We start from the raw sequence: 27223 nt of genomic DNA, 5'->3' as shown, positions 1-27223 counted from the left end.
GCCAGATCAACATGATATATGGCTCTCTCAGGACTCAGTCAAAATATCCCCACATGGACAGATATGAAATTTTAAAAGTATTTGGAATCACTGAAATTAAGTCACTGAACAAATACATGAAGTACTAGAAGTTGGAGCTGCTCAGGAGCTTACACCAAGCCATTAACATTAATGTGATATTAAACATCTTTTGCAAGACTATAAGATTTAGCATATACTCAACATCCTTCCATATCTTCTTATTGACTTTCTCATTCTGAAATGTAATAGTAGGAGTTAATGGAGGAACACAATCAATTACTCTATAAACTAAAAAAATCATATTTAATACTTTGTACAATATTGTCCTTTTCAGTTGGTAAAATATAATGTAGGGCTGTCAAGTGATTAAAAAAATTAATTGTGATTAATCACGCTTTTAAACAATAATAGAATACCATTTCTTTAAATATTTTCAGATGTTTTACACATTTTCAAATATAGAGATTTCAATTTCAACACAGAATACAAAGTGTACAGTTCTCACTTTATATTTATTTTTATTATACATATTTGCACTGTAAAAATAAAAGAAAGAGAGTATTTTTCAATTCACCTCATACAAGTACTGTAGTGCAATCTCTTTGCCATGAAAGTTGAACTTACAAATGTAGAATTATGTATAAAAATAACTGCATTCAAAAATAAACAATGTAAAACTTTAGAGCCTAAAAGTCCACTCTGTCCTACTTCTTGTTCAGTCAATACTCAGACAATTTTGTTTACATTTGCAGGAGATAATGCTACCCGCTTCTTATTTACAGTGTCACCCGAAAGTGAGAACAGGCATTCACATGGCATGGTTGTAGCCAGCATCAAAAGATATTTATGTGCTAGATGTGCTAACAATTCATATGTCCCTTCATGCTTCAACTGCCATTCTGGAGAACATGCATCCAATAACGATCCAAACCACTGTAGACCAATACATGTTCATTTTCATCATCTGAGTCAGATGCCATAAACAGAAAGTTGATTTTATTTTTTGGTGGTTTGGGTTGTGTAGTTTCCGCATCAGAGTGTTGCTTTTTTAAGACTTCTGAAAGCATGTTCCACACCTCATCTCTCTCAGATTCTGGAAGGCACCTCAGATTCTTAAACCTTGGGTTGAGTGCTGTAACTATTTTTAGAAATCTCACATTGCTACCTTCTCTGTATTTTGTCAAATCTGCAGTGAAAGTGTTCTTAAAAAGAACAACATGTGCTGGGTCACCATTCGAGACTGCTATAACACAAAATATATGGCAGAATATGGGTAAAACAGAGCAGGAGATATACAATTCTCCCCCCCAAGAAGTTCAGTCAGAAATTTAATGAATGCATTATTTTTTAACGAGTGTCACTGGCATGGAAACACGTATTCTGGAATGGTGGCTGAAGCATGAAGAGGCATACAAATTTTTAGCATATCTGGCATGTAAATACTTTGCAGTGCCGGCTACAAAAGTGACATGTGAACACCTGTTCTCACTTTCAGGTAACATTGTAAATAAGAAGGGGCAACATTTTCTCCTGCAAATGTAAACAAACTTGTTTGTCTTAGCGATTGGCTGAACAAGAAGTAGGACTGAGTGGACTTTTAGGCTCTAAAGTTTTACATTGTTTTGTTTTTGAATGCAGTTATGTAACAACAACTAAATCTACATTTGTAAGGTGCACTTTCCTTATAAAGAGATTTAGTACTTGTATGAGGTGAACTGAAAAATACTATTTCTTTTGTTTATCATTATTACAGGGCAAACATTCATAATAAAATATTATAAAGTGAGCATTGTACACTTTGTATTCTGCATTGTAATTCAGATCAATATATTTGAAAATGTAGAAAAACATCCAAAATATTTAATAAATTTCAACTGGTATTCTATTGTTTAACAGTGCAATTAAAACTGTGATTAGATTTTTTAATCACCATTAATTTTTTTGAGTTAATCGCCTGAGTTAACTGAGATTAATCGACAGCCCTAATATAATGTAATTACTACATATACATTGAGGGGCCACGGACAACTTAAAATCACGTGTGGTGTCAATGTCTTTTTATCTTTCTGCTGGTCTACACAGAATGTGTACTTGGCATAACTATGATGCTTATGGGCGTGATTTTTTACCAATATGCGTAAACTGCTACAACCCCAAGTGGGGATGCAGTTATACCAGCACAAAAATGCCTTATACCAGTACAGCTTTTTTCTGGTTGTGAATTTTCCAACAAAACATTTTTTCATTGGAAAAAGCCCATTCATCAAAAGTGGAACTGTTTGCAGAAATGGCTTGGTTTTGATAAATCTTCCAATTTTTGAAAAAAAAAAGTTTTGAGATTGTCTAAATGTTCTGTTTTTCATTTTCTAAACAAACAGTTTTTGTTTTTGGTTCAAAGCTACTTTTCATTTTGAATTTTTAGTAAATTTATACTAAAAATGTTTTACAAAATTGAAAATGGTTGAAATTGAAAGGAAACATTTCACAAGTATTGAAACAAAACACTTTTCTTGACCTGGTCCACTTTTTTTCAGATTATTGGTTAAAAAAATGTTTGGGATTTGAACTTTTTGCCATAAATTAAGAAATATCTTTTTTTTCCGAAATCTCAAAAGCTCTCAGGGATGGGAAAACCATTTCCTTACTAGTTCAACTTATTTCCCTCCCTGTACAGACATATAAGCTATACCAGTCTAAGAACCTTTATATTGGTATAACTCAATCCATGCTAGAGGAGTTATACTTTATACCTGCATAGTTAAAGCAGTACAATGTTCGTGGGTAGACAAGACAGTGAAGAGATTATGGGGAGGTGAGATTTCTCTTGTTCTAGTCTGCATGTTCTGTGCAGAACTTGTCAAAACTTTGTGTAGCCATGCCATGATCTTGCAAGTTTACCTCCCAAATGAACCTCCCATCGACCTCAATAGGGACTGCACACAGGATCTCCCATGGGAAAGAAGTTGCCAGATTGGAGAATTCGTTGGTTTTTGATTTTGTGCTGCTCTTTCACAGAGCAACAAGAGAGTGAAAAACATTTTTAAAAGTAAGAAAATGTGCTTGTAAAACCGCAAAAAGTGGCCACGAGCTGTGTGCCAGGTTCAGTGCTGGTGATTACTTTTCTCTCTCTCTTTTTTTGATGGTGTCCCTATGGGCTTTCTCTTTTTGTTGTTTCTGTTTCTGTTGCATTCTCACTGTTTTTGTTCTCACTGTGTCTACAGTTAAGCTCACCTTTCCGATAGTGTAGATCTGACACTTCCAGTCCTCATGAGCATGCTCTGAACCTCCTGAGTGCCTGTTGTCAATCCAGAGAGAGAGCTATGATGGCTCAGAGGGAGATCAATAGATTCAGAGCTCGTGTGCAGGCTAGTCATTGACTGGTAACTTGGTGTGTCCTTACTGCCAGCTGAGGAGCTGCTCAGGTTTGCAGCCCACACGAGACCACCTGATGTGAAAGAGTGAACAGATGCTGGACTGGAAGCCAAGGAGTGACTTAAGCTTACAACATCTGTATTTAATTCCGAGGGTTTACTGAAGAGGGGGCTGCTGCTACCACTTTGCCCACCTGCACTGCCCATGCTGCCTGTACCCGAAGATGGAGATTCTAGGCTTCCTTGCCGTGCTAATGTGGTACTAGGGCTGGGCATTGCTGATGTGGGTTTCACACTTTCAGTATTGGGTGCAGAGGCAGCTTTGCCACCAGCCTTGGCACCAAACAACCTAAAAGTAAAACAAACAGTTTTAGTTGTTATTCAGAGAAACTGACACCCACCTTAAACATTCAAGGCATAACATCCCGAGAGCCAAATTCCACATTTAATTACTGCTACTCAAATAATGCACTCCTTGTTGATTAATCACCTCACAACATTAAATCCACTTAACTACATCACACTAACATGGGGTTTATTTTATTATCAAAAACTCTCATTCACTGTTTTTCAGATGTGTTCTGTTTAGGTATAGATCTTCACACAGAGATGAAAAACAAGCAAATCTTGGGTTTTATGACTGCATAAGCAGATTAAACTTTCACCCAAATCCAGTAGTTAGTTTAACTCCTACACTTAAACCATTAGACTACTAAAAACATTACTTCCAATAAGCAGCTAAAATGATTGCAACAATCACTTGTAAAAGGGCACTCTTGACAGTTTGTCAAACAGCTAAATATTTGTCCAAGATTTCCCCCCTCCCACTTCCCCCCCTCTTTTGCACAGATGGTGGTATGGATATCAGCCAAATAGTAATTAGTCAGATACAATAATATACACAGAGCTAAATGTGTCAAGCCTTTTCCAAGGGCAGAAAGGACAGACATGCATGCAATGTGGCTGTTACCAGCACTTTATGGAGGTTATGTTTCTACTATAATAATGCAAACCCTGTCCCGCCCCCGGAAAGTAAGTTGAAATATAGTCAATGATGGTTTAGTCTCTTGCTGAAAATATCTTAAGCACTTTGTTTGCAGTCCATAATACACTCTCAATATAAATGCAAAACTTGCACAGAAATAAAGTAATCAATAAATATGGCATAGCAATCTCTTTTATTTATAATAAAGCCCATGATAATCAACAGTAGGTCAATCATTTTACAGGCACTAAATGGAAACGTGTTGGCAATAGACCACAGGAGGGCAGCATTGGCTTTTACTTAAACAATGGAAGCCTTTCATCTAGTGCACTTTCATAAACATTAGACTAGGGTATTTCCAACCGATTCACATTTTGTTAATGTTTCTGACGGGGGATGTACTGAAACGACAAAGATAATAAAATTCTTATAGCTAGAGGTTGCTGACAATTTTAAAAGCAAATACTTTATTAATCTGTATTTCTATGGAGTCAAATGTTCATTAGGTTTTTTCCCCCACAGGCTTCAAACACCATTAAAGTGACAGAACCTCCATAAATGAGAGGACTTTCTTCTATTTGGGGATTTATCTTAATATTCAATGAGAACTTGTTATACTCTTCATGATTTACATGTAGCTACTGTGGGACAGTGGTCAAAATTCAAGAAACACTCATTTCAGGGTTGCAGTGAGAGCCTCATTCCTTAAGAATTCTGTTAATAAATATTTTATATTTCTTTCACACTTTATTTATTTTTAAATGCAGGATTTCATAGCAAACCCCTTACCTTCGGAATGTGGGCGAGGCAATGTCTGGGTATTTGGATCCTGGCTGCCTGAGTCCTGGTGTCCCACAGGCACTGGCGGAGGTTGGGCTGGATTTGGGGGAACTGGACAATGAAACACTCTCGGAATCAGACACCGCCACTTTCTCTTTTTCCTTGTCTGTCTGATTGATGGTGACGGGACTGGAGCGCCCTGAGCCAATCTTCGTGGGCTCTCTCAGTTTGGTGGTGGCAGCACCTGCAGACTTGCTGCTGACATTAGAGTCGATGCTGCTGGTGCTGGACCTGTGTCCACCTCTTCCAGGAATACCGCTGGTGCTCGATTTTGAAGGGCGTGGCAAACTCCGATACTGCAGTGTGGTCTTCGAGTTAACATGTAATACACCGTCGTCCTGATTCTGTGATCCATCTAAGCTAGTTTTCCTCCCTGCATTTGACTTGCCACCAATGGCTGAGGATTTGGGCATCTTCCCCAGTGTCGCTGACCCACTTGTTATGGTTGCCCCACTTGTGGTGATTATAGTCGAAGATCCCACCCCAGCCTTCTTGAATCCAAAGGAGCCAGTAGCTGTTGACCGTCCAATGCCAGAGGGAGGCTTTTTTCCTTCATCGCCACTGCTTTTTCCTGCGTCTGATGGAGAGCGCTGTATAGAGGTGCCTTTGAGGGGAGTTTTCACTTTTTCAGAAGCCTTCGCATCATCTGTTTTTCCTAATTAAGAGTATATTTTATTTAGACCGCTGTATTTATAGTTATAGTAGCTTAATATCAAGTTATAATTACTACATGGTTGTATTTTGAGATATAAATGATATACAAGCAGATAAATTGCCATAAGAAAACGCACCAATTAATATCTAATATTGAACCAGGACTTAAGTCTATCTAGTCCTGGTTCAATATCTCATCTCTGTCATTAGTCAGTACCAGATGCAGTATATTAAAGATAAGCATCAGGTGTTAAAAGACTGAAATTCTACTGAGGATTTCTAGCTACATATACATGATGTGGGCATAGCTCATGTGATTTGTAAGAAGAGCTTGAAGCTCAAACTATGATTTTTAGACAAAGGTTTTTTTTTTTGGTTAGTAATACAGTATATCGAAGAAATATGTGGAAATAAAATGTTAACAGCAATTAACAATTCAAAAATACATTATTTATCTTTGAAGAAATGAATTCGCCTTCATTCTTCAGTTTTGCTTTCATTGCATATGTTTTCATTCACTTATAGTTAATTTCATTGTGATGGTAAAAGTGCAAACAATTATCAATGAGTATTTACAATCTAATGACAATAATAAGTCATAATACTCTTTATCCAGGTCAGTATTATGATTTAATTTTATTTGTCATATCCCTAGTATCTCTTCACGATTGCTATTTGTATGAGATTGTCCTCATTAGTACACACACATACATCTTTCCAGATTACATTGCTATACAGTGCTATTATGAAATGTTAAAAATGTTTACAAATACGATTTAAAACAATCACTTTATTTTACCTTTACAAACACCTTTGCGGTGACAATCAAAATGGTCACGTCTCTCTGCATTCTTTAATTCTGATTTCTCGTAGAGTGCCTACACTAAGATCATAAGAACTTCTAAAGATAATTATAGTATTTCATTAATATATCAAGTTATTATAGCAAGTTTGTAGCTCTATGGAGTAGTTCCTCTTGTGGTGTCAAACTGTCATGAAGAGGAAGACGTTTATTACATTTCTCTTATTCTATCCAACTCCATTACTGTAGAAATAGATATATATGTACATATACACACACAGTGCATTGTACACTCTCTCACACGTACATATCATATGTGCATATATAAATACATACATACACAGAGTATATGGATTTTTTCAAAATAAATAAAAACTTCAATTTTCTGCTGCATTGCTCTGTTCCAATGGAACAGAGGATTCCACCAGCATGGGGAAATCCTTGGGTGGTACAGAGCAGCAATAGAGGTCCTTATGTCATCCTACTCCTAGTTACTAGTGCACAGGTGTAGCCAGGGCATATCTGAGTCCAGATGATCTCTAGCTGCTGGAATCGACCCAGAAGGGGCTGAAGATGGTGTAGATAAAAGCAGTCTTCAGGCTTCTCTAAATTTACACTCTGGGGCCAGACTGGCACTTGGCAGCCCCAGGGAATCAGGGACATGCAAATGTGGTTTGTAACCCATGCCAGACTTGGGCTGAAGGCTCCTCTGCTGGTTCATAAAATCTTTACCAATAACTTTTAAATGTTCTTGCAAGAAACATTTTTGACTAGACAGGGCCATGTGCTAAAAAATGTACTACAGAGAACAACCCGGCACTGGCAGAAGGATGGCTAGACAATCTAATAGAGGTCTTTTCCATCTTTACTTCCTATCATCTTACGATTTTTGGCTCCAAAATTAGATTGCCAAATCACTGACACTGGCTGCTGCTATTTTTAAGAGGCCTTTGGGGGGATGATATATCTCTGAACCTTTACAAAGTCAGCTAGTATTGTAGAAAAAGTTGCACACGTTTTAAAAAGGAGAGAGAGAATTCTCTTAGCAGTAAGCTACACTATTTATAGCTGGAGCCTCATTTGACCCTTACACTTTGATTCAAAAATGTTCACTTTGGTTTATCTCACCTCAGTGTCAATGCATTTCCCCTATACTGTGTTGTTTTTGTTTTACACTCTCAACAGCTATTGGGGTAAGTCTTTCCGAGAACATAAAATAACAGAAAGAAAAACAGGAGGAAACAATACATTACAATTCCCTGATAAGAAATTATGTTACTCCTATGATAATAAAGCAAAATTCAGTCACACTTTATATTAAGGGTACCTCTATACAGGTTAATAAATGATTAATAGATATTTTAATAAATGGTTAATTAATTGTTGTAGAGACTAATAGGTGAGTCAATGGCTTATAACCACGGTTTATAACCATTTGTAACACCTTCTACTATCTGTGACATGCTTAAACATCTATTAATTATTATTAACCCGTTACAAACTCTTTTTTCTGAGCTATAATCCTACCAGGTGTCTTGAGAGCACTTGTTCCAGCTTTGTGTCTGGATGAGGTCGTTCCGACTTGTGCTGTCATGCCTCTCCTCCAGGATCCAGTCTGTGAAACAGACAGAGATGCTTTCTGACCTCCCTTCTCTGAGTCTTCAGACAGCCCTGAGGGAAGGCCCTTCCATTTCCCACTGCTGTCTACGTTGCTGTCAAAGTCCTCCTCTGGCTTCTTCAGTTCTTCAGTGCTGCCCCAGTTTTCACTGTCTGTTACGGACCGTTTCTCTGAATCAGTCTTCAGCTACAAGACATTTACATCACAGGAAATGGTAAGTTTCAGCTTCATTCAATATTTTCTCATTTCTTAAATCCAAGGAACAGAAGGCGAATAAAGCAAACTGATTTCTTTGTACCACAGATTATATTATGAATGTTATTATGAAACCCAGTTTACTTCAGTCTGTAACACCTTATTGTCCCTCCACTCCCTAGGGATTTCACAAACAAGTCATTGCTTTGGGAAAGTGTTATTTCACAAAACTCAAATAGGGGAATCGCCAATATGCTACCAAAGTTTTCATGGACATATCTGTAATTCTTTATTCTGGCAAACCTTACATTGATTAAAATGGGAATATTGTCTGAATAACAGGTATGTGTCCCAGAAGATGGTGAGATAGAAAGACGGGACAAAATGTTAAATGGGTATTCTTATTTCCCTGCATCATTCTCCATGTTGCAATTCATGGGCTAAATTCTCTGCTGGCATAACCCCATTGAAGTCAACAGAGTTACACAGGCAGAGAATTTGCCTCCATACCTCAATTAGCTGGCAAAGCAGCTACAGAATCACGTACTGCACTATTGCGGATGGGGAGAACATGAGGAGTGTTGAGGGGAAGATTTAAAATGAGGCCCATGTGAGGGCATCCCTCTACCAGTACCCCTTGGCCCAGAACTGTGAAAGGAAGACATAAACACATGCTGTGGGCAAGCAGCACCCCTCCTTCCCCAGCCATGTGATCTTGGGAAAGGACACTGCAGGGAAGAGGCAGCTAGAGACCGCAGCCAGCACAGCAACTACGGAAGCAGCTCCAACCCCTACTTGCCCCTCCCTCGCAGTGTCTTCATCGCAGTCTCACTCCACACCTTCCCCTCATACCTTCCTCCCCTCAGTCACTTCTCCTATTCTGTTCCCTTTACCCCTCTCTTTTCCCTTGTCTTTCCATTCAGCTAATCCTCTCCTAAATAACCCCTGCACCCCCAACAACAACAAAATGGTGGGACTAACACAACATTTAGTGTCATCACACTGTTTTCTCTGTTTGTGGGTTCTACCCCTTCTCCCCTGTGTTTGTCTTGAATATTTAGACTGTAACTCTTTGAGATAGGGACCATCTACTACTCTGTATTCGTACAATGCCTAGCACAATAGGACTCTGTTCTTGTATGGTCCCTAGACAATATTGTAATAAACAAGATTAATTATAATTGGATGGCAAAGTTGATGGAATGTTCACCCCAGACCAGCCCTGAAAGGGTTAAGGAAGCTGAGAAAGGGCCAATGAGTGTGATAGGCCACACCTGCAGAAGCAACCCTGGATTGGAAGATGAAGCTTTGCTGAACAGGTGTGAACGGGGCTAATATAAAGCCAGGAAGGTGTCAACAGAAAGGGTGAGGGCTGGGGGGAGATGGAGAATTTTCTGACCCCAAATGATGTTATTCTGGAAACTGAAGAAGAGTCTATTCCTGAGGAAGAATGGAAACAAAATAGGGGGGAAAGAGTAGAAGCAGAAGCAGATGATGATATCAGCAAAAAAAGCAAAGCTGAGGAAGGAAATAAACCAAATGGTTGTAAGTGTGAGATCCCTAGCCAAAGAAATAAGATTAGGTGATGCTAACCCTGTGAAAGTAGCTGACTGGACTGAGAAAAAGCAGAGGGAATATTGTAAGAGCGAGGAGCCTGCGAGCAGAAGCGATGCATGGGGTGGGTGCGGGGTCAAGTGTCCCCCCACCCGATTTCTCTGAGTGCTGAGCTGCCCTTGCATGGCTTGCTCTGCTCAGCCTGTTGGCGGGGGTAGGGGAGCTCTAGCCTTCGCTGCTGCTCTGCACCCCTGGCACTTCCAGCTCACTTGGCCCCTCTCCCTGGCAGCTGGGCTGGGCAGGGAGCAGAGGGGCAATCTGCTGCCACTGCCTCCCAAGCTGGGCTCTCTCACAGATACTCACTGTGCTGCACAGAGGCAGAAACTCTGACTGGCCACCCTCAGTTGGCATGAAAAGTGACTCTGTCCCGCCCTCTCCGCTTCCCACCTGGGCCTGGCTGTCAGAGACACGGGCCGAGTAAGTCCGAAGCATGCTGGGGGAGGTGCAGCAGGAGAAGGACAGAGCCCCCGCCCCCACTCCAGGGGCAGGTAACTCTGGAGGGGAGAGTGCAGCAGTCCACAGAGCTGGGGGTTGCTGGGGAAGGTGCTGGCAGCAGGCTCCCTCTGCTCAGCTGGAGGTAGGAGCATTGGCCACGCCCCTCCCCTTGATGTCTATGAGGGTGCGGGAACTTCAAGAAGACACTGGTGCTATGAGTCTCCCTGAGCTGCCCCAGAGGCACATTGTCCCTGCTCCTGTGGCCCACCCCACCCCCAGAAGCTGGCAGGATTGGCTGCCCTGTCCCAAGGATGTGGGGCTGGAAGGTTCATCCCAGAGGTTACATGTGGGGCAGTCACATGGCCCCTACTTTACATTATGCTCGCCCAATATTGTCAGGCACAGGTTGTCTACGGCTGCGAGATGGTGATCTTTTAGTTGAATGTAAAAATAAAGAACAAGCTGACAAACTGCTAAAAACTAAAATTTAGGGAAAGTTTAAAATAAGTTGCAGCTACCAAAGTATTTGACTGGAAAAAATGGGGTAATACATGGAGTGTCATTAGAGCTGACCAATGTTGAGATAACCATAAGCATAGGAGAAGATGAAGTGTTTAAGTCAATGACTAATTAAACGAGGAGGAGAAAGCAAGCCATCAATAGCTGTACTGATTACATGTAAGGGAGGGACTCTACCTGAGAAAGTAACACTAAGGTTTCAGATATTAAAGAACCAAGCCATATATCATCTCTGCCTTAAGGTGTTATAAGTGCCATCTGCAGCTTGTAAAGGGAAAACAAGATGTGATAAATGTAGGAGAGAGCACTCCTATGAAAATGGTATGGAAGGAACAGAGGTCAAATGTAGCAACTGCAGTGGTAACGACAGTCTGGCATAGAGAGAGTGTATCATGGCAAGGCAAGCTAAAGAGATACACAAGACAAAAATTGTTAATAACATATCTTATGCGGCAGCTGTAAGGAGACTCTCAAAGCATCAGGTGGAGAAGGACAAGACAATCAGCACAGGAAAACATGCAGACAGCCTCATTCTATAAAGAATATGATAAACACTGCAGAAGGTATAGGTGATGATCTACTACTGATGACGAAAATAAAGGTTTATTGTAGGGCTATCTAGTGATTAAAAAAATTAATTGTGATTAATCGCGCTGTTAAACAATAATAGAATACCATTTATTTAATGTTTTCAGATGTTTTCTACCTTTTCAAATATATTGATTTCAATTACAACACAGAATACAAAGCGTTACAGTGCTCACTTTATATTTATTTTTTTATCACAAATATTTGCACTGTAAAAAACAAAAGAAACAGTATTTTTCAATTCACCTCATACAAGTACTCTAGTGCAATCTCTTTACCGTGAAAGTTGAACTTACAAATGTAGAATTATGTATAAAAAATAACTGCATTCAAAAATAAATAATATAAAACTTTAGAGCCTAAAAGTCCACTCCATCCTACTTCTTGTTCAGCCAATCACTCAGACAAATACGTTTGTGTACATTTGCAGGAGATAATGCTGCCACCTCTTGTTTACAGTGTTACCCGAAAGTGAGAACAGGTGTTCGCATGGCACTGTTGTAGCCGGCGTCGAAAGATATTTATGTGCCAGATGTGCTAATGATTCATATGTCCCTTCGTGCTTCAACCACAATTCTAGATGACATATGTCCATGCTGATGACGGTTTCTGCTCAATAACGATCCAAACCAGTGCAGACCGACGCATGTTCATTTTCATCATCTGAGTCAGATGCCACCAACAGAAGGTTGATTTTCTATTTTGGTGTTTCGGGTTCTGTAGTTTCTGCATCACAGTATTGCTCTTTTAAGACTTCTGAAAGCATGCTCCACACCTCGTCCCTCTCAGATTTTGGAAGGCACCTCAGATTCTTGAACCTTGGGTCTAGTGCTGTAGCTATCTTTAGAAATCTCACATTGGTACCTTCTCTGCATTTTGTCAAATCTGCAGTGAAAGTGTTCTTAAAACGAACAACTTGTGCTGGGTCATCATCCAAGACTGCTATAACACAAAATATATGGCAGAATGCAGGTAAAACAGCAGGAGACATACAATTCTCCCCCAAGGAGTTCAGTCAGAAATTTAATTAACACATTATTTTTTTAACAAGCATCATCAGCATGGAAACATGTCCTCTGGAATGGTGGCTGAAGCATGAAGAGGCATACAAATGGTTCGCATATCTGCATGTAAATACCTTGCAATGCTGGCTACAAAAGTGCCATGTGAACACCTGTTCTCACTTTCAGGTGACATTGTAAATAAGAAGCGGGCAACATTTTCTCCAGCAAATGTACACAAATGTGTTTGTCTTAGCGATTGGCTGAACAAGAAGTAGGACTGAGTGGACTTTTAGGCTCTAAATTTTTATATTGTTTTGTTTTTGAGTACAGTTATGTAACAACAACAAAAATCTACATTTATAAGTTGCACTTTCCTGATAAAGAGATTGCATGACAGTACTTATATGAGGTGAATTGAAAAAAACTATTTCTTTTGTTTATTATTTTTAAAGGGCAAATATTTATAATTAAAAATAATAATATAAAGTGAGCAGTGTACACTTTGTTTTCTGTGTTGCAACTGAACTCAATATATTTGAAAACGTAGAAAAACATCTAAAATATTTAATACATTTGAATTGGTATTCTATTTTTTAACAGTGTGATTAAAACTGCGATTAATCATGATAAATTTTTTTAATCATGATTAATTTGTTGAGTTAATCGCGTAAGTTAACTGTAGTTTATCAACAGCCAGCCCTAGTTTATTGCCTTTATGATAGAGCAGAAGTTCTCAAACTGTGCTCCACAGACCACTAGTTGTCCGTGAGCTCCATTCAGGTGGTCCGCAGATGGTTTCCTCTAAGGTGTGCACCTGTGCGGCCACACACCAGAGAATGAAGGGCCATGGTTCCACTAATTAGGACCCTGGACCCTAGAGAAGAGGCACATGTAAGGTGAGTTGGTGGCCTTGGGGGGGAATAGGGGTTATGTGGGGGGGGAGTGGGGTGAGAAGAGTGGGGGGGCGGGAATTTGGGACGTGCAGGGCTGCGGCGGCCAGAGAAAGAGGCAACTTTCCCCTGCTCCAGGGCTGTGGCTGCCGGGGAGAGATGGCCCTCCTTCCCAGCCCCAGCTCAGGGCTGCCACGGAAGGGGAGAGAGGGAACATCCATCACATTAGAAAGGTAAGACTACTGATATTAAAATATGAGTTGTGTGCTTTTATTTGTAGAACAAAAAGACGTTAATTATTACGTTTTTTATATAGAGAGCTTTTATCCAAATTGCTTTACAACAGTCAGATAATGGTACAAACAACATTTGGTAAGATCATTAAGTGGTCTGCCGAGACCCTGAGCAATTTTCAAGTGGTCCGGGAAAAAAAAGTTTGAAAACCACTGTGATAGAGGTGATAAATTGTACATCACAAACTGGGAAAAAAATCAGAAAAAAATGAAAATTGTGGCTAGGGCAGTAGAAAACTACTTGTATATTAGCAACTTGTGAGTGGACAGTATTCATATAATTTTGAATGAAGTTACTGGTGAAATATGACTAGAATGGGGACCTTAATCTTTTGTTGGACTGCCACAGTCTGATAGCACATGGTCAAGAACTACAAGAAAATATCCTGGAAATGAAAACTAAGCCAGATGTCATATGTATCCAGGAAATGATGGCTGGTTGAAAAGCTTGCTTTTATAATTCCAGGGTATACTGCCTTTAGATAATACCGAAAACTAGGAAGAGGAGGATCTGTTTCTACTTTTATTAAGAGAAATATTAAATTGCATAGCAGTAGAGGACGAAGAAGTAAGCCTAGAATATAATGCTATTGAGATCCCAATGCAGAACAGTAATATTTCTTTAAGGATTTATAATATCTATAATCCACGAGAGAAATTAGGAAGCTTGGAGCTACAATAAATAGTGAAGAATGCTAAATGACCATATATTATATGCGGTGATGTAAATTATCATAATAAATAGTGGATAACTGATTAAAATGGCACATGCTTAGTTCATTGGTTGTTTTAAACGATGGCACACCAGCTAGATTTAATGCAGCAGATGGTAGTTTTTCCTGCTTAGACCTGGGAACTATAACAGCAGATATTTCAAGTAAATACAACTAGGAAATATATAAGGAATAAACAATTGGAAGTGATCATTTCCCTATATTTATTACTTTTCAAGAGCAAGGTCAGACTGAAGCTAACAGAAAATTACCCACCTGAAATTTTAAGAACACTGACTGGGAGCCATTTACAAATAAATGTACTGAATTGGTGAATAATCATTGTATGAGTAATGACAGAATTTCAATAATAATGTAACAAAGGGATCAATAGTAACAGCTACTGTAACCACACCTAGGATACTGATGTACCCAAAACTAAAAGCTCACTTCCATAGTGGAATGAAGAGTGGAAAATGGTAGTTAAAGAAAGGAACAAAGCCTATAATAAAGCACACCAAAAAAAAAAAATACAATGGATGGTGAAGCTCTAATGAAGTATAAAAAAAGTAAGGCATCAGCACAAAGTATTATTTTTAAAAAATCAAAGAAAGAGTGCTGGAGGATGTACTAAGGGTCGATAAACAAAGATACCAAGTTTCAGAGTAGCAGCCGTGTTAGTCTGTATCCGCAAAAAGAAGAACAGGAGTACTTGTGGCACCTTAGAGACTAACAAATTTATTAGAGCATAAGCTTTCGTGGACTACAGCCCACTTCTTCGGATGCATCAGAAATATACAGGCAAATTAGAAGAATGAATGGAATTGAGACTAAGAGTAGCCCTATCCCAGGTCTTATTGGGACTGACAACATAGTTAGAATTTCTAATAATGAGACTACAGATGTTTTGGCACAAGCTTTCTGAGGTGTCAGTAATGATGAAAACCAAAGTGAAGTTTTCCATCAGATTAAAAGATGTTTCTCATTGAAGAGAATCATGATCTATTATGTAGTTGGGGTTTCCCTGCTGAAGGAAAAGGCCCAGACAAGGACCATCAAATCGTGGAAGTAAATGCGTGGCTACACATGTGATGTTGGCAAGAGGGCTTTGGCTTCTTCGACAATGAGCTGATGTTGCAGGACAGTGGATTACTGTGCTGGGATGTCCTCCATCTATCAAACACTAAGAAGAGCAGCTTTGGACATTGTCTGGCTAACCTGATAAGGAGAACTTTAAACTAGGTCCTATGGAGGATGGTGACAAAAATCCAGCCAATGCACATTTAGGCTCAAGTAACAAAGACAAGGGGAAGGGGCTAATTTCTGGAGAAGGGTCTAGAAATCACAACTGCATTAAAAGAGGAACAAGGAAAGCAACAGGGCAGTCTGCAAAATATCTTTGAGACCCGTATACAAATTCAAGGAGTATAGGGAACAAGCAGGATGAACTGGAAGTCATGGTATATGAAGAAAATTATGATTTAATTGGAATCACAGAGACTTGGTGGGACGACTCCCATGATTGGTGTACCAGCATTGAGGAATATAGCTTGTTCCGAAAGGACAGGAATGGGAAAAAAATAGAAGGTGTTGCACTGTACATCAAGAATGTATACATTTGCTCTAAGGTCCGAGAGTAAGTGAGTGACAGTCCTACTGAGAGTTTCTGGGTGAGGATAACAAGGAAAAAAGAACAGAAGCAATGTTATGGTGGGAGTCTATTAAAGATCACCAAATCAGGAAGAGAAAGTGGATGTTTCATTCTACAAGCAGGAAGCTTCTAGAGCAATGTGTAAAACATTAAATTTGCGAATACCTGGGGGATGAAGGGTAATCACTAGCAGCCAGCATGGATTTACTAAGAACATATCATGCCAAACCAGTCTGATTTCCTTCTTTGTCAGGGTATCTGATTTGGAGGATAGAGGGAATGTGGTGGACATCATATACCTGGACTTCAGCAAGGCTTTTGACACAGTCCCACATGCATTCTGATAAGTAAGCTAGAGAAATGTGGGCTCCACAGAACTATAATTAAATGGATAAATAATTGGTTAAACAACCGCAAACAAAGAGTAACAGTTAATGGAATGATGTTGGATTTGAGGAGGTCTCAAGTGTGAATCCACAAAGATCTGTTCTGGGTCTGATGTTGTTTAACATCTTTATTGATGACTTGGTTTTAGGTATAGAGACCATACTGATCACGTTTGCAGGTGACCAAAAATTGGGGGTGAGGGGTTGCCAATACTTTGGAGGATAGAGCTAAAATTTGGAGGGATCTTGATAAATGAGAGAACTGGGCTATAGACAACAAAATGAAGTTCAACAGACAAATATAATGTGCTACACTTAGGGAAGCAAAACCAAATGCACAAATACAGAATGGGGATAACTGGCTTGGCAGCAGCACTGCTGAGAAAGATCTGGGACTTGTGGTGGATGACAACCTCAACATGAGTGAGCAATGTGATGTTGCTGCAAAAAAAGCAAATGCAACAGAGCCATAACATGCAAGTCATGGGAGGTGATAGTACCGCTCAACTCAGCGCTGGTTAGGCCTCAGCTGGAGGACTGTGTCCGGTTTTGATCACCAACGTATAGAAAGGATGTAGAGAAACTGGAAAGAATCCAGAGGTGAGCGACCAAGATGATCAAAGCGATGGAATGTAAGCCATATGACAAAGGCTGAAGGAACTGGGTATGCTTAGTTTGGAAAACAGGAGATTAAGGGGGACATGATAGAGGTCTTTAGATACTTGAAAATCTGCCATAAAAAAGATGAAGAAAAGTTATTCTCTGTTGCCACAGAGGGCAGGACAAGAGACAATGGGTTCAAACTACCGCATAGCAGATTTAGATTAAATCTCAGGAAAAAAAAATCCTAACTGTAAGAACAGTAGTACAATGGAACAGTCTGCCTAGGGAGGTAGTGGAAGCTTCTTCAGTGGAGGTTTTCAGAAGGAGGCTGGATAGATATCTGTCTTGGATGGTCTAGACGCAACAAATCCTGCATCTTGGCAGGGGGCTAGACTAGATGATCCTTGTGGTCCCTTCTAACTCTATGATTCTATGTTTCTAAACATGAAAATACTATACTGAATTAATGGTTTTGTATGCGAGAACTTGAGTAAGCTATTGATATCAGCAAAACTAGATCCCCAGGTAAAGGTAAGGTACATAACATAATGTTTAAATACGTCTGTGAAAGCAGTTTGAGGGTTCTCTTGGAACTATTTAACACTATATGGACAAAAGGACTTACACTGGTTGAATGGAAACATGAAGTTGTAATTGCAATAAAAAAAAAAGGCAAATTATCCACAAAAGTGGATACCTATAGACCAATTGTCCTTACATCCTGTCTGCATAAAATGATGGAGAGAATAGTGAATGAAAGATTGGTTGTTTGTTTGGAAAACAATGACATTACAGATAAGGCACAGAGTGGTTTTTAGGAGAGGAAGATGCACCAGTGATCACATTGCTAAATTAGAAACTGAAATATAAAAAAGTATGAGATACAAAGATTTCATGATAGCTGTCTTTCTAGATATTGAAAAGGTGTATGACATGCCATGGAGGGAAGGGTTATTGTACAAAGTACATGCACCAGGGATAAAGGGAAGAACATATGGGTGGATTAGAGAATTTTTGAGTAAAAGGACCATGCAGGTCAGAGTTGGGAAAGTTATGCTGAATAATATTAAAAATGGTACACCACAGGAAGTGTTATCAGCCAACCTTATTTAATATTATGATAAATGATCTCCCAAAAAAAAGAAGTGCTGGGTGTAGGTGTCACTCTATTTGCAGATAATTGTGCTCTGTAGGTTAGGAGAAGGAATATAAAGGTGGCAGAAAAAAGAATCAACAAAATGTTACGCGAGACCTCTGATTGCGGAAATGCATGGGGTTTCAAGTTTTCCATTGCTAAATCCACAGGACTGATCTTTACAAAAAGGAAAATTATAAAGGAATGTTAACTGTATCTGTCTGGAGAACAAATAGACTGTATCTGTCTGGAGACAAATAGATAGTTAAAAGGTTAAAATTCTTAGGGGTAATATTTGATGCTAAATGACATTGGAAAGATCATATAAACTATGTTAAAGATATATGTAAAGAAAGGATTAACCTGCTTAAAAGTCTTGCTGGGACTACTTGCGGGGGGTGGGAGGGATGGATAGGAAAACATTGCTGATGGTATACAGAGCCTTAATCAGACCATTTATTGACTACAGCTGCTAAATTTTTGGGTCAGCATCACAATCAGAACTTAAAAAATTAGATTTAATACAAGCCCAGGCACTATGAATTGCGTGTGCTGTGTTTATTACAACATTTATATGCGCTACAGATAGTTTCTAGTGAAATGCCAGTTACACTACGAATGAAACTACTGGATCTAACTTTCTGGGCCAAAGTTACTGGGAACTGCAATGATGAAAGTACCAAACAAACTTATGAGGATTGCTGGGAATTTGGTAGGCAAACTACAGCACAAAGTTAGAATTCCACATACCATTTGAGTTAAAAGTGTGATGCAGCTGTTGAAAAACAAAGAAAAGTTGAATGAAGTCAACATTTTTAGTGATAGGAAAATTAGTTATGGATGGAAAGTCACATGTCCAGATGTGGAGTTAGATTAATTTTATAAATGTAAGGGTAAAAAAAGAGACAGTAGGGATTAAAAATGAAGTATACCAGTCTACAGATGAAAAGTGGAGTTGGTTTTGTCAAATATATACAGATGGGTCCAAAAAAGAAAAAGAAAAGCAGGAAGAATAGGGATGGCACATTATATACAAATATTGGGAATTAATACATCCAAAAGAATATCTGACTATGTAGCTGTAATGCTAGCATGAAATTGGATCTGGGATGTATACCCAGCAGAAGCAGCAGTCATTTTTTCACATTCAATCTCAGGCCTTATGGTGATAAAAAAGGATGTCTCAGTATGTAGAAGTGATTTAATCAATGAAGTTATATTTCTAATAACAGAGTTAGTACAGATGGGGATACATGTAGCATTAGCTTGGATCCCAGTGCTTTTTGGGATAACAGGGAACAAAATGGCAGACAAAGCAGCTAAAAACACTGTAAAAAATTGAAGGATTGATGCAGAGATACCCCTGAGTAAACAGGAATTCAAAAGCCTAGCAAAGACAAATTTAAAAGAGAAATGGCAATAAAATAAATAAATAAATAAAATGGATTAATGAAAAAAGAGGAAGATCATGTTTTGAACTGTGCTCTAGATTTGAGGATTGCGACATATTTCAGGGTCTGGATAGAACTAATGAATGCTTCTGTTTAGGGTACTAACTGGCCATTTTGGCTTAAACAAAACAAAAAAAATTTAATAAAAAGACACACAGATGGAATATGGAAGAAAACCAGATCACCTTCTATGGGTATGTGGGGGCTTTGAAAAAGAAAGGGAAAAGCTTTTCGAGGAATTTAAACATTTTAAAGGGAAAAAGTGCATGATATGATATAGTAAAAACATCAAGGAAATGGAATATTATTTGAAAGGTGCTGTTACATTACTTGAAAGATACAGGGCAGAGTGAGAGGCTATAAACTGCTAAGTATTGAGGAATTATAGTTGGTGGCAGCTACAGACTATTCAGGCAAGTCTGTTTCACCATAAAGAGAGAGTGAGAGAGAGAGAGAAAAGGGAGGGCGTGGCAGTGAGGAAGTCTCCAGCCAATCTCTGTGCATTAGAGAGGGAAGTAGGGAGCTGGGAAAAGAGTAGGATCCTGGGAGCCTGGCCCAAGGAAAGGGCATACCCAGAAAAGAGAAGGGTGAAGCAGAAAACCTCTGGGAAGCAGAATAGGAAGCAGTCCAGGGAGAAAGCAGCAAAGTTGGGCCTGAGCAGACATTGGCTGTGTGTTGTAGGGTCCCTAGGCTGGAACTTGGAGTAGGGAGCTGGTTTGGTTTCCCCATCAACCACTGACAGAGTGGCATTGCCTGGACAATGGGTGCAGTGAGACTCTATACCCTGACAGGGGAAACCACATAGTGACCTGGCTGGAGAGCCGAGTCATGAAGAGGAAGCTGTAGCTCCTGGAGTGACTGAGGGGCCACAGAGTGAGAGAAAGGACAATAGGTTGAGAAACTGCAAGGGAAGGTGTCAGACCTGTAAGAGAGCCAATTCCCAGAACAGCCAAGAGGAGACGCCACCTGCAATGAGTGAGTACCCTGTGACAGCATATAGTAATAATTAGCTGCTTTTGAAATGTATGGTATTTGAGGCATAAAAAAATACAAGGTTTGACTATGTTTGCATTTGCTTTTGGCAGGAAAACAAATTTTGTACAAAGAAGATTGGAAAAGAACCCAAGCAAATATGCATCCAAATGCTGCAGAGTTCTTCAGCAGAGAGTTTTTGTTGATGATGATGTTACTGAGACTGTAATATTCCAAGAGCTTTTCTCAAAGACAAACGGTTAAAAACATGTAGAGATACATTTTTAAAGCAAATTGCATCATCTGCAAAAATGCTAAACAAAATACTTTTCTTAAATTTTTTTTGCCAACCCTCCATCCATGAAGTGACTGTTAATCCTCTTTTATAAAAAAACAAAACAAAAACAAACAAACAACAACAACAAAAAACAGGCCAATTTTCTCCCTATGCTGCAGCCCATTTATGCTACCTCCACGCGTGGTGTACATTGATTGCAGCAAGGAGCCCACCAACTCTTTGTTGCCAGGGGATGTTCCCCACTTGGAGTAGAGCTGCCATAATAGATATCTGAACATAGCCTGTTTGAAAGAGGCAGGGGCGGCTCCAGGCACCAGCACACCAAGCGCGTGCCTGGGGCAGCAAGCCGCGGGAGGCAGCCTGCCGGTCGCTGTGGGGCGGCAGTCAGGGAGCCTTCGGCGGCATGTCTGCAGGAGGTCCGCCGGTCCTGCGGCTTTGGCAGCGGGTACGCCGAAGCCGTGGGACCGGCAGACCTCCCGCAGGCGCGCCGCCGAAAGCCGCCTGACTGCCGTGCTTGGGGCGGCAAAATACATAGAGCCGCCCCTGGAAAGAGGACTATGTTAATGTGAACTAATTATCTTCTTCCCTCCCAGACAGGTAAGCAGAGCTCCAGAGAAATTGGGTGTGGGGGGACTTGGGTGAGGGGAGGAGACAATGCCTGCGCAAATTACACCCCTGGCTGGCACGGGTTCCTGTGGTTACCGGATTTTTAGTGTCCGATCACCACTATTAACCTGATACCTGGTAGTGTGTTCCTGCAGTACTGGCTTTGCCTTTCCTCCTGACAGGAGCGCTCCACCAAGGCTGCGTGAGTAAACTCGCTACCCCTCCTCACCCAGCCTGGCCGCGCCCCCTGCCTGACCAGTAGGGCCTAAAAATAGGAGGGCCTAAGGCTATAGCCTTATTAGCCTATGGGTTAATCCGGCCCTGCTGGTGTACTATGCACTTGAAAGGGTATGGTAAGAGGCAGCAATGAAAAGCTACTTACCTGAGTGTGAGCGTTTTTTCTTGAAGAAGCAGTAATATTGGAATAAGAGCTGACAGATGAGGTCGTGTTCAGGTCATCCGTGCTGAGGTTATCAAGAGTGTCGCTGAGGCCACTACTAACTGAGCTGCTGTCATCCCAGCTGTAGGAAAAGAAGGATATCTATTTACTCACTGAAAGCCAACTGACAGGAAATGTCCTCAAAACAATAGTCTCTATAGTACCTTTTTTGCATGAGGTTTACACAATGAACATTAAGTAATATTTGCTAATGTACAATGCCCATTAGTTTTCAGACATTTCTAATTAATCACTCATTTTCAAATGTGTATTGGTAGCTGTTCAATTAGTGAAAGACCAGGATGTCTTTTAAAAATGTAATATCAGCTCTGGGCAAGCACTAGTCTTAGTCATTAAAAGAGGTTGTTTCATGCTTCATTGCAATCACATTCAGCACACTGGCAGGGAAATCCATTAAAGCTACCTGTATTGGTAGCCAAAGCATTATTAACAGCTTGCAGTACCCTATGGATTTCCAGCCTACAGAAAAATAAAGGAAATATCTCTTCTCCGGCCTAATCAACTGTCAGTTAGGCAGCCAATATTTCCAGTAGCTCTGTTTTCTTGTCTCAGCCTTTGTCTGGTGGGTGCTGTGTCATCAGAGCAAGATTCTTTGATCAAACATTCACTGGAGCTGGTTACTTAGAGAACAGAAGTTATACATTTCATAGAAACACAAACTATTGTTGCTATTGTCCGTTCTGCTTCAGGAGATCTGGGCAGCGGGTATGGAAGAGGGCAATGACAGCTTTATGGCATATTCTCCTGCAAGCCCTATTTTGAACATGGAGGAGGTGGGACACAGGGAGTTAGAAAAACCCCATCCCCAACTTCCTTACAGAATTCAGAGGAAACTCAGTGAGGGGAACTGTAGTGAGCTGGATTGGCGCTCCCCAGACACAAAGGAAGAGAGCGGCTCCACCCTGTCGTGGGTGGAGCCCTACCCCTAGCTCTGCCCCTGGGAGCCAAGAGGCGGAGCCAGAAGTATAAAGGCGGGACCTGGAAGCTCGGTAGGGGCCCAGCCACTGGAGGGGACACACACATCCCCCGAGTATTTGCGCTGGGAAGTGGCCGCAGGCCCGCAGAGTGCAGACGATTGGCCCAGACCACCTGGACCCTGGACTGACTTGACCCCAGGGGAAGCAGACGACTGGCCCGGACCACCTGGCCTCACAGGAAGCAGACGAATGGCCTGGACTACCCAGACCCTGGGACGACCCGACCCTGCAGGAGACAGACGGCTGGCCCAGACCGCTGGCTGGTCCAATCCCGACAGAGCTTCTGCTGACAATTGAGGCCCCCTGCCAATCACCTTACCTCACCAGACCAGCAGGTACCCCGGGAGTGGGAGTGTGGAAGTGGCCCAGGGGTAGTAGACCCCTGTCTGGCTGCAACGCTGGCAGAGGGTGAGTCAGCATGTTGCGGCTTGAATCCCCGGTGATGCGGTGGCAGAACCCTCTGCACCCTTAGGGCTCTGGGCCGGGACGCAGTGGAGTGGGAGGGCCTGCGTCCCCTGTGCCACCCAAGCACTGGGTGGCAGTCTCCCCCTCCCTCAGGCTAGCTGAAGGAAAGCCTGAGTTAACTGACTTTGTTTGCAGCACCACCTGAGTGCAGGTTGGAGCTGAGTGACTTTGTTTCCCACCCTGCTCTGAACCAGAGCCTGGGCTCATTAACTGCGTGCAGCCCCACCTGAGTACAGGCCTAAGCATGAGACTCTTTGCTGCCCTGCCCCAACCAGGGACTGGGGATCTGTGTTTATTGTTCAGCCCTGACCACAGGCCATGAGCTCATATCTCCCATCGCCCCGCTGATTCCCCACCTCAGGTGATCCCCGGAGATGTAGAGGGGCGGATTGGCCGCCCACAGGCCTGGAGGAGGAGGAGCCACTCCCTCAACGGACTACAGGAACCTTGCAGCATTTCCTGGCCCCTACTCCACCTGAGTATCTCTCTGTAGTGGTACAATCTGATCCTGATTGTTTTACATCCTATGGGGAAAAACCCACACAGGGCTGAATGGGGAAGTTAAGGAGATTAGGAGAAATTCAGATCTTCCAGGTGAATGTAAGCAAGTACAAAACTACCACAGAACAGAGAAAAGTAGTGCCTGCTACTACCTGAATTCCCAATAAACTATTTCATATTGCTGCTAGTATCATACTACCAAGAAAAGGACATGAAGTTACGTTTTGTACGCCTCCATAAATGAGAGATTAGTAGTACTAGTTTGAGCAGACGGGCAATATGACAGGCTCTCTGCAGAGTTCAGCCAACAAACTTCCATCTTGGCCTGCAGTCCCCTTATTAATCTATGTCTGGATCATTCCCTCAGCAGTTTTATTCTTTAATATAGGAGCCTGCCAGTCCAGTGAGTGTGAAAAATTCAGTCTATCACTTAACGTTTAATATTGAAATTCAATTCACATCAAATACGCCCTAGCGATTTTATTATGTCAGGGGCCTATAGACTCCCAGAGTTGTACAAGGCAGATTCTGTAAGTCCTAGAGTTTGCAACCAAATATATTAAAAACTGGAGCACCTAATAACAGGTTGAATAAAGCTGGGGACCTATACTCTTGCTAATATTAGAGCAGGAAAAACAATGGAAACATCTGAGAATCCTTGTTTTACATGTGCACCTACGGAGGGTTAAACCCACATACTCATTACAACATTGAAGGCTTTGGAATGTGACAGTAGCAGCTACAAATAATCTAGATATTGAGGAGATCGGTATGAAGTGTGGCATGATCGGTCAGAAAGTTCAGTGCACTAGTCGGTATCCTAGCAACCTCAGAGACCATTACTTTGAATACTGGAACAGTAGAGACTCAATTTAGTATGTGACCTCCGTGGCAAAAGAAACTTATTTCAGAAGGGTGAGAACAGACTACAATACTGCACTTTCTGGTATTCAGTGTAAGGGCTACAAATAAATAGAGCTTCTGCACCATTGCCATGTCATAGACAGTAAACGCGATTTAAGAATGCAGTTTCATATCTGATTGATTCTAAAAACATGCTGCATAAACCCCACAGTGACAGGGAAAGGGCGAAGGAGGCTGTGTGTACTAAAGGAGACCCGCATGCTTTAAAAGGAGGAAGCTGCTACCCATAAGGCTTTGGCTCTTGAAGCAGCAGAAGGAACCCGATGCCAGAGACTTCCCCAGCTCTGTGAAGAGTCTGTGAAACCAGGGGCAAGCCCAACAGGGGGAGACTCCTTTAGCTACCTGTCCAGAAGGACTGCAGTAAAGCTGCTATGGAGGCACCCCTACAGTTAGGGGGTGCCACTGACCTTGTCTCTGTTTGTTGATTCCAAAAGGGGATTGTTCTCTGTTGAATTTGAACTTTTGCTGTTCCCCACCTGTGAACAAAGCAAGACGATCTGTAAAGGCAGTGCCCACTGCAAGAACTAAAAGGCTTGGGCCTGGAGTGGGCTGAGCCTGTGGTGGTAACGGAGCATGGCAAGGGACCCAGGGCCGGCTCCAGGGTTTTGGCCGCCCCAAGCAGCCAAACAAACAAAAAAAAAAACATAAAAAAAAGCCACGATAGCGATCTGTGGTGGCAATTTGGCGGGAAGCCCTTCGCTCCGAGCAGGAGTGAGGGACCGTCCACCGAATTGCCGTCGAACAGCTGAACGTGCCGTCCCTCTCCGAAGTGGCTGCCCCAAGCACCTGCTTGGTAAGCTGGTGCCTGGAGCCGGCCCTGAAGGGGCCCCAATCCAGCTAGAGAGATGCCCCAGAGAGACTCCTTTATACATGCCTTACTAGGAATTATATTCATTTCCACTAATCATTTATACCTACTGCATTTTCACCCTTTTAGCATTGTCTAATGTGATAGATAGGGACCTTCACATCCTATAAAAGCCATTATTCAAATACTACTTGTAACATAGGCATATACTGTTTGCAGTACTGTCAAGCATGATAACTGGAAGTACCTTTAATTATAGTAAGATATTATCAAGGACAGTATGCCATGGCAAATACAATCAGAAGCAGGATGTGATATTGATGTATTGTATACTGTCACAGGCACCATGTTTGAGTATAAAATACTAAGAACAAAACACACCCGTTTTATTAAACCTGTCTTACAGTATTTCTCAGAGCTGGATAACTCGCAACAATATTTTTTCAATCTTTAACTTCACTTTTCTCTTGTCTTTACACCTTTAATCCTGAGTTGAGGATGTCACCATAAACATTTCAGGAAGAAGGTTCAAATCCTCTAATTTATCTCAGTTTTAAAACTACGTAACTGAAGCATGTTCAGAAAATCTACCCACAGACAGTCTCTGTATTCTACAGCTCAAGTGCCTTGGTGGAATTAATCTTTCAGATAATGTTTTCACTCTCCTATGGCTTCTCGGTGATGTTTCACACTTGTCACGAAGACTCACTCAGTGGATTGGTAAGCTCTGGAAAAACTTCTGGCTGCCTTGGAAGATATGCAGAGAAATGCTTGACATCTACTCTACTGACCTTTCAGAGTTTTCACTACATATGGCTGGAATATTTCTCTGACCTCAGGTGGTCCAAATGTCTAGGAGCTCTTGAACAAAATTTCTGCCTATGCTCAGTCCCAATTATTTTATTTTATTTTTTGTTCCACTCATACCATCGTAGTTATTTGTTGGTATTGGGTTGTTTCAGCATCTTTCCTTTGGAATTTCTCCAAGTCTGGTTATTCACAGTATGCTCAAATTGAACTAGAAGCACACACAGAAGTGTCCTAAGCCTTCTTTCCATCCAAAATTCTGCTGAGGATAGTCCATTAAGCTAATTATCTTGAAAGATGTAATGCTTTGCATCGTACAGCAGATTCAGAAATATTAGAGATGGAAAAACCTTACAAACTAAGTCATGTAAGTCATCCTTCCTGGCAGTGGAAGATGGTTCTCTTGAGTGCATTTTAGTGCACTGTCCAGACTTTTACAATGTTCATGTAACTGCATCACTTCTCTTACTATAATACTACCATTGTTATTTCAGATTCTCAGACATTACATCCCTATCGGTAAGAAATAGATCTAGTATGGCTTCTCTAAGGCTTAGGTTATCTCATTTCTGGATAATTAAGTTGTCCTGTATGTAATTTAGGACTCTCATTGATGGTAAATTTTTAGCTGTAGCTA

The 27223-nt window shown here is 41.1% G+C and overlaps 1 protein-coding gene across 20 annotated transcripts in view; it reads right to left on the bottom strand.

The window, feature by feature from the left end:
* NAV3 (neuron navigator 3) overlaps nt 1–27223 on the bottom strand; it is a 353937-nt gene that overhangs the window by 64396 nt on the left and 262318 nt on the right. For 5 of the 20 annotated variants that reach the window (XM_008164589.4, XM_008164591.4, XM_065559472.1 and 2 more), the window contains 4 exons: nt 22027–22165; nt 8201–8477; nt 5167–5872; nt 3253–3741 (listed from right to left, as the gene is read on the bottom strand). In XM_008164589.4, coding sequence (XP_008162811.2) covers nt 3253–3741; nt 5167–5872; nt 8201–8477; nt 22027–22165 — 1611 coding nt within the window. Of the gene's footprint in view, nt 1–223; nt 257–3252; nt 3742–5166; nt 5873–8200; nt 8478–22026; nt 22166–25378; nt 25448–27223 lie in introns of all 20 variants that reach the window. The other 15 variants (XM_008164582.4, XM_008164583.4, XM_008164586.4 and 12 more) reach the window with 7 other exon arrangements.

The sequence above is a fragment of the Chrysemys picta genome, chromosome 1 (assembly GCF_011386835.1).
Source record: "Chrysemys picta bellii isolate R12L10 chromosome 1, ASM1138683v2, whole genome shotgun sequence".
Lineage (NCBI taxonomy): Eukaryota > Metazoa > Chordata > Testudines > Emydidae > Chrysemys > Chrysemys picta.
The sequence above is the reverse complement of the archived record's forward strand: the minus strand, read 5'-3'. Positions and strand labels throughout refer to the sequence as shown.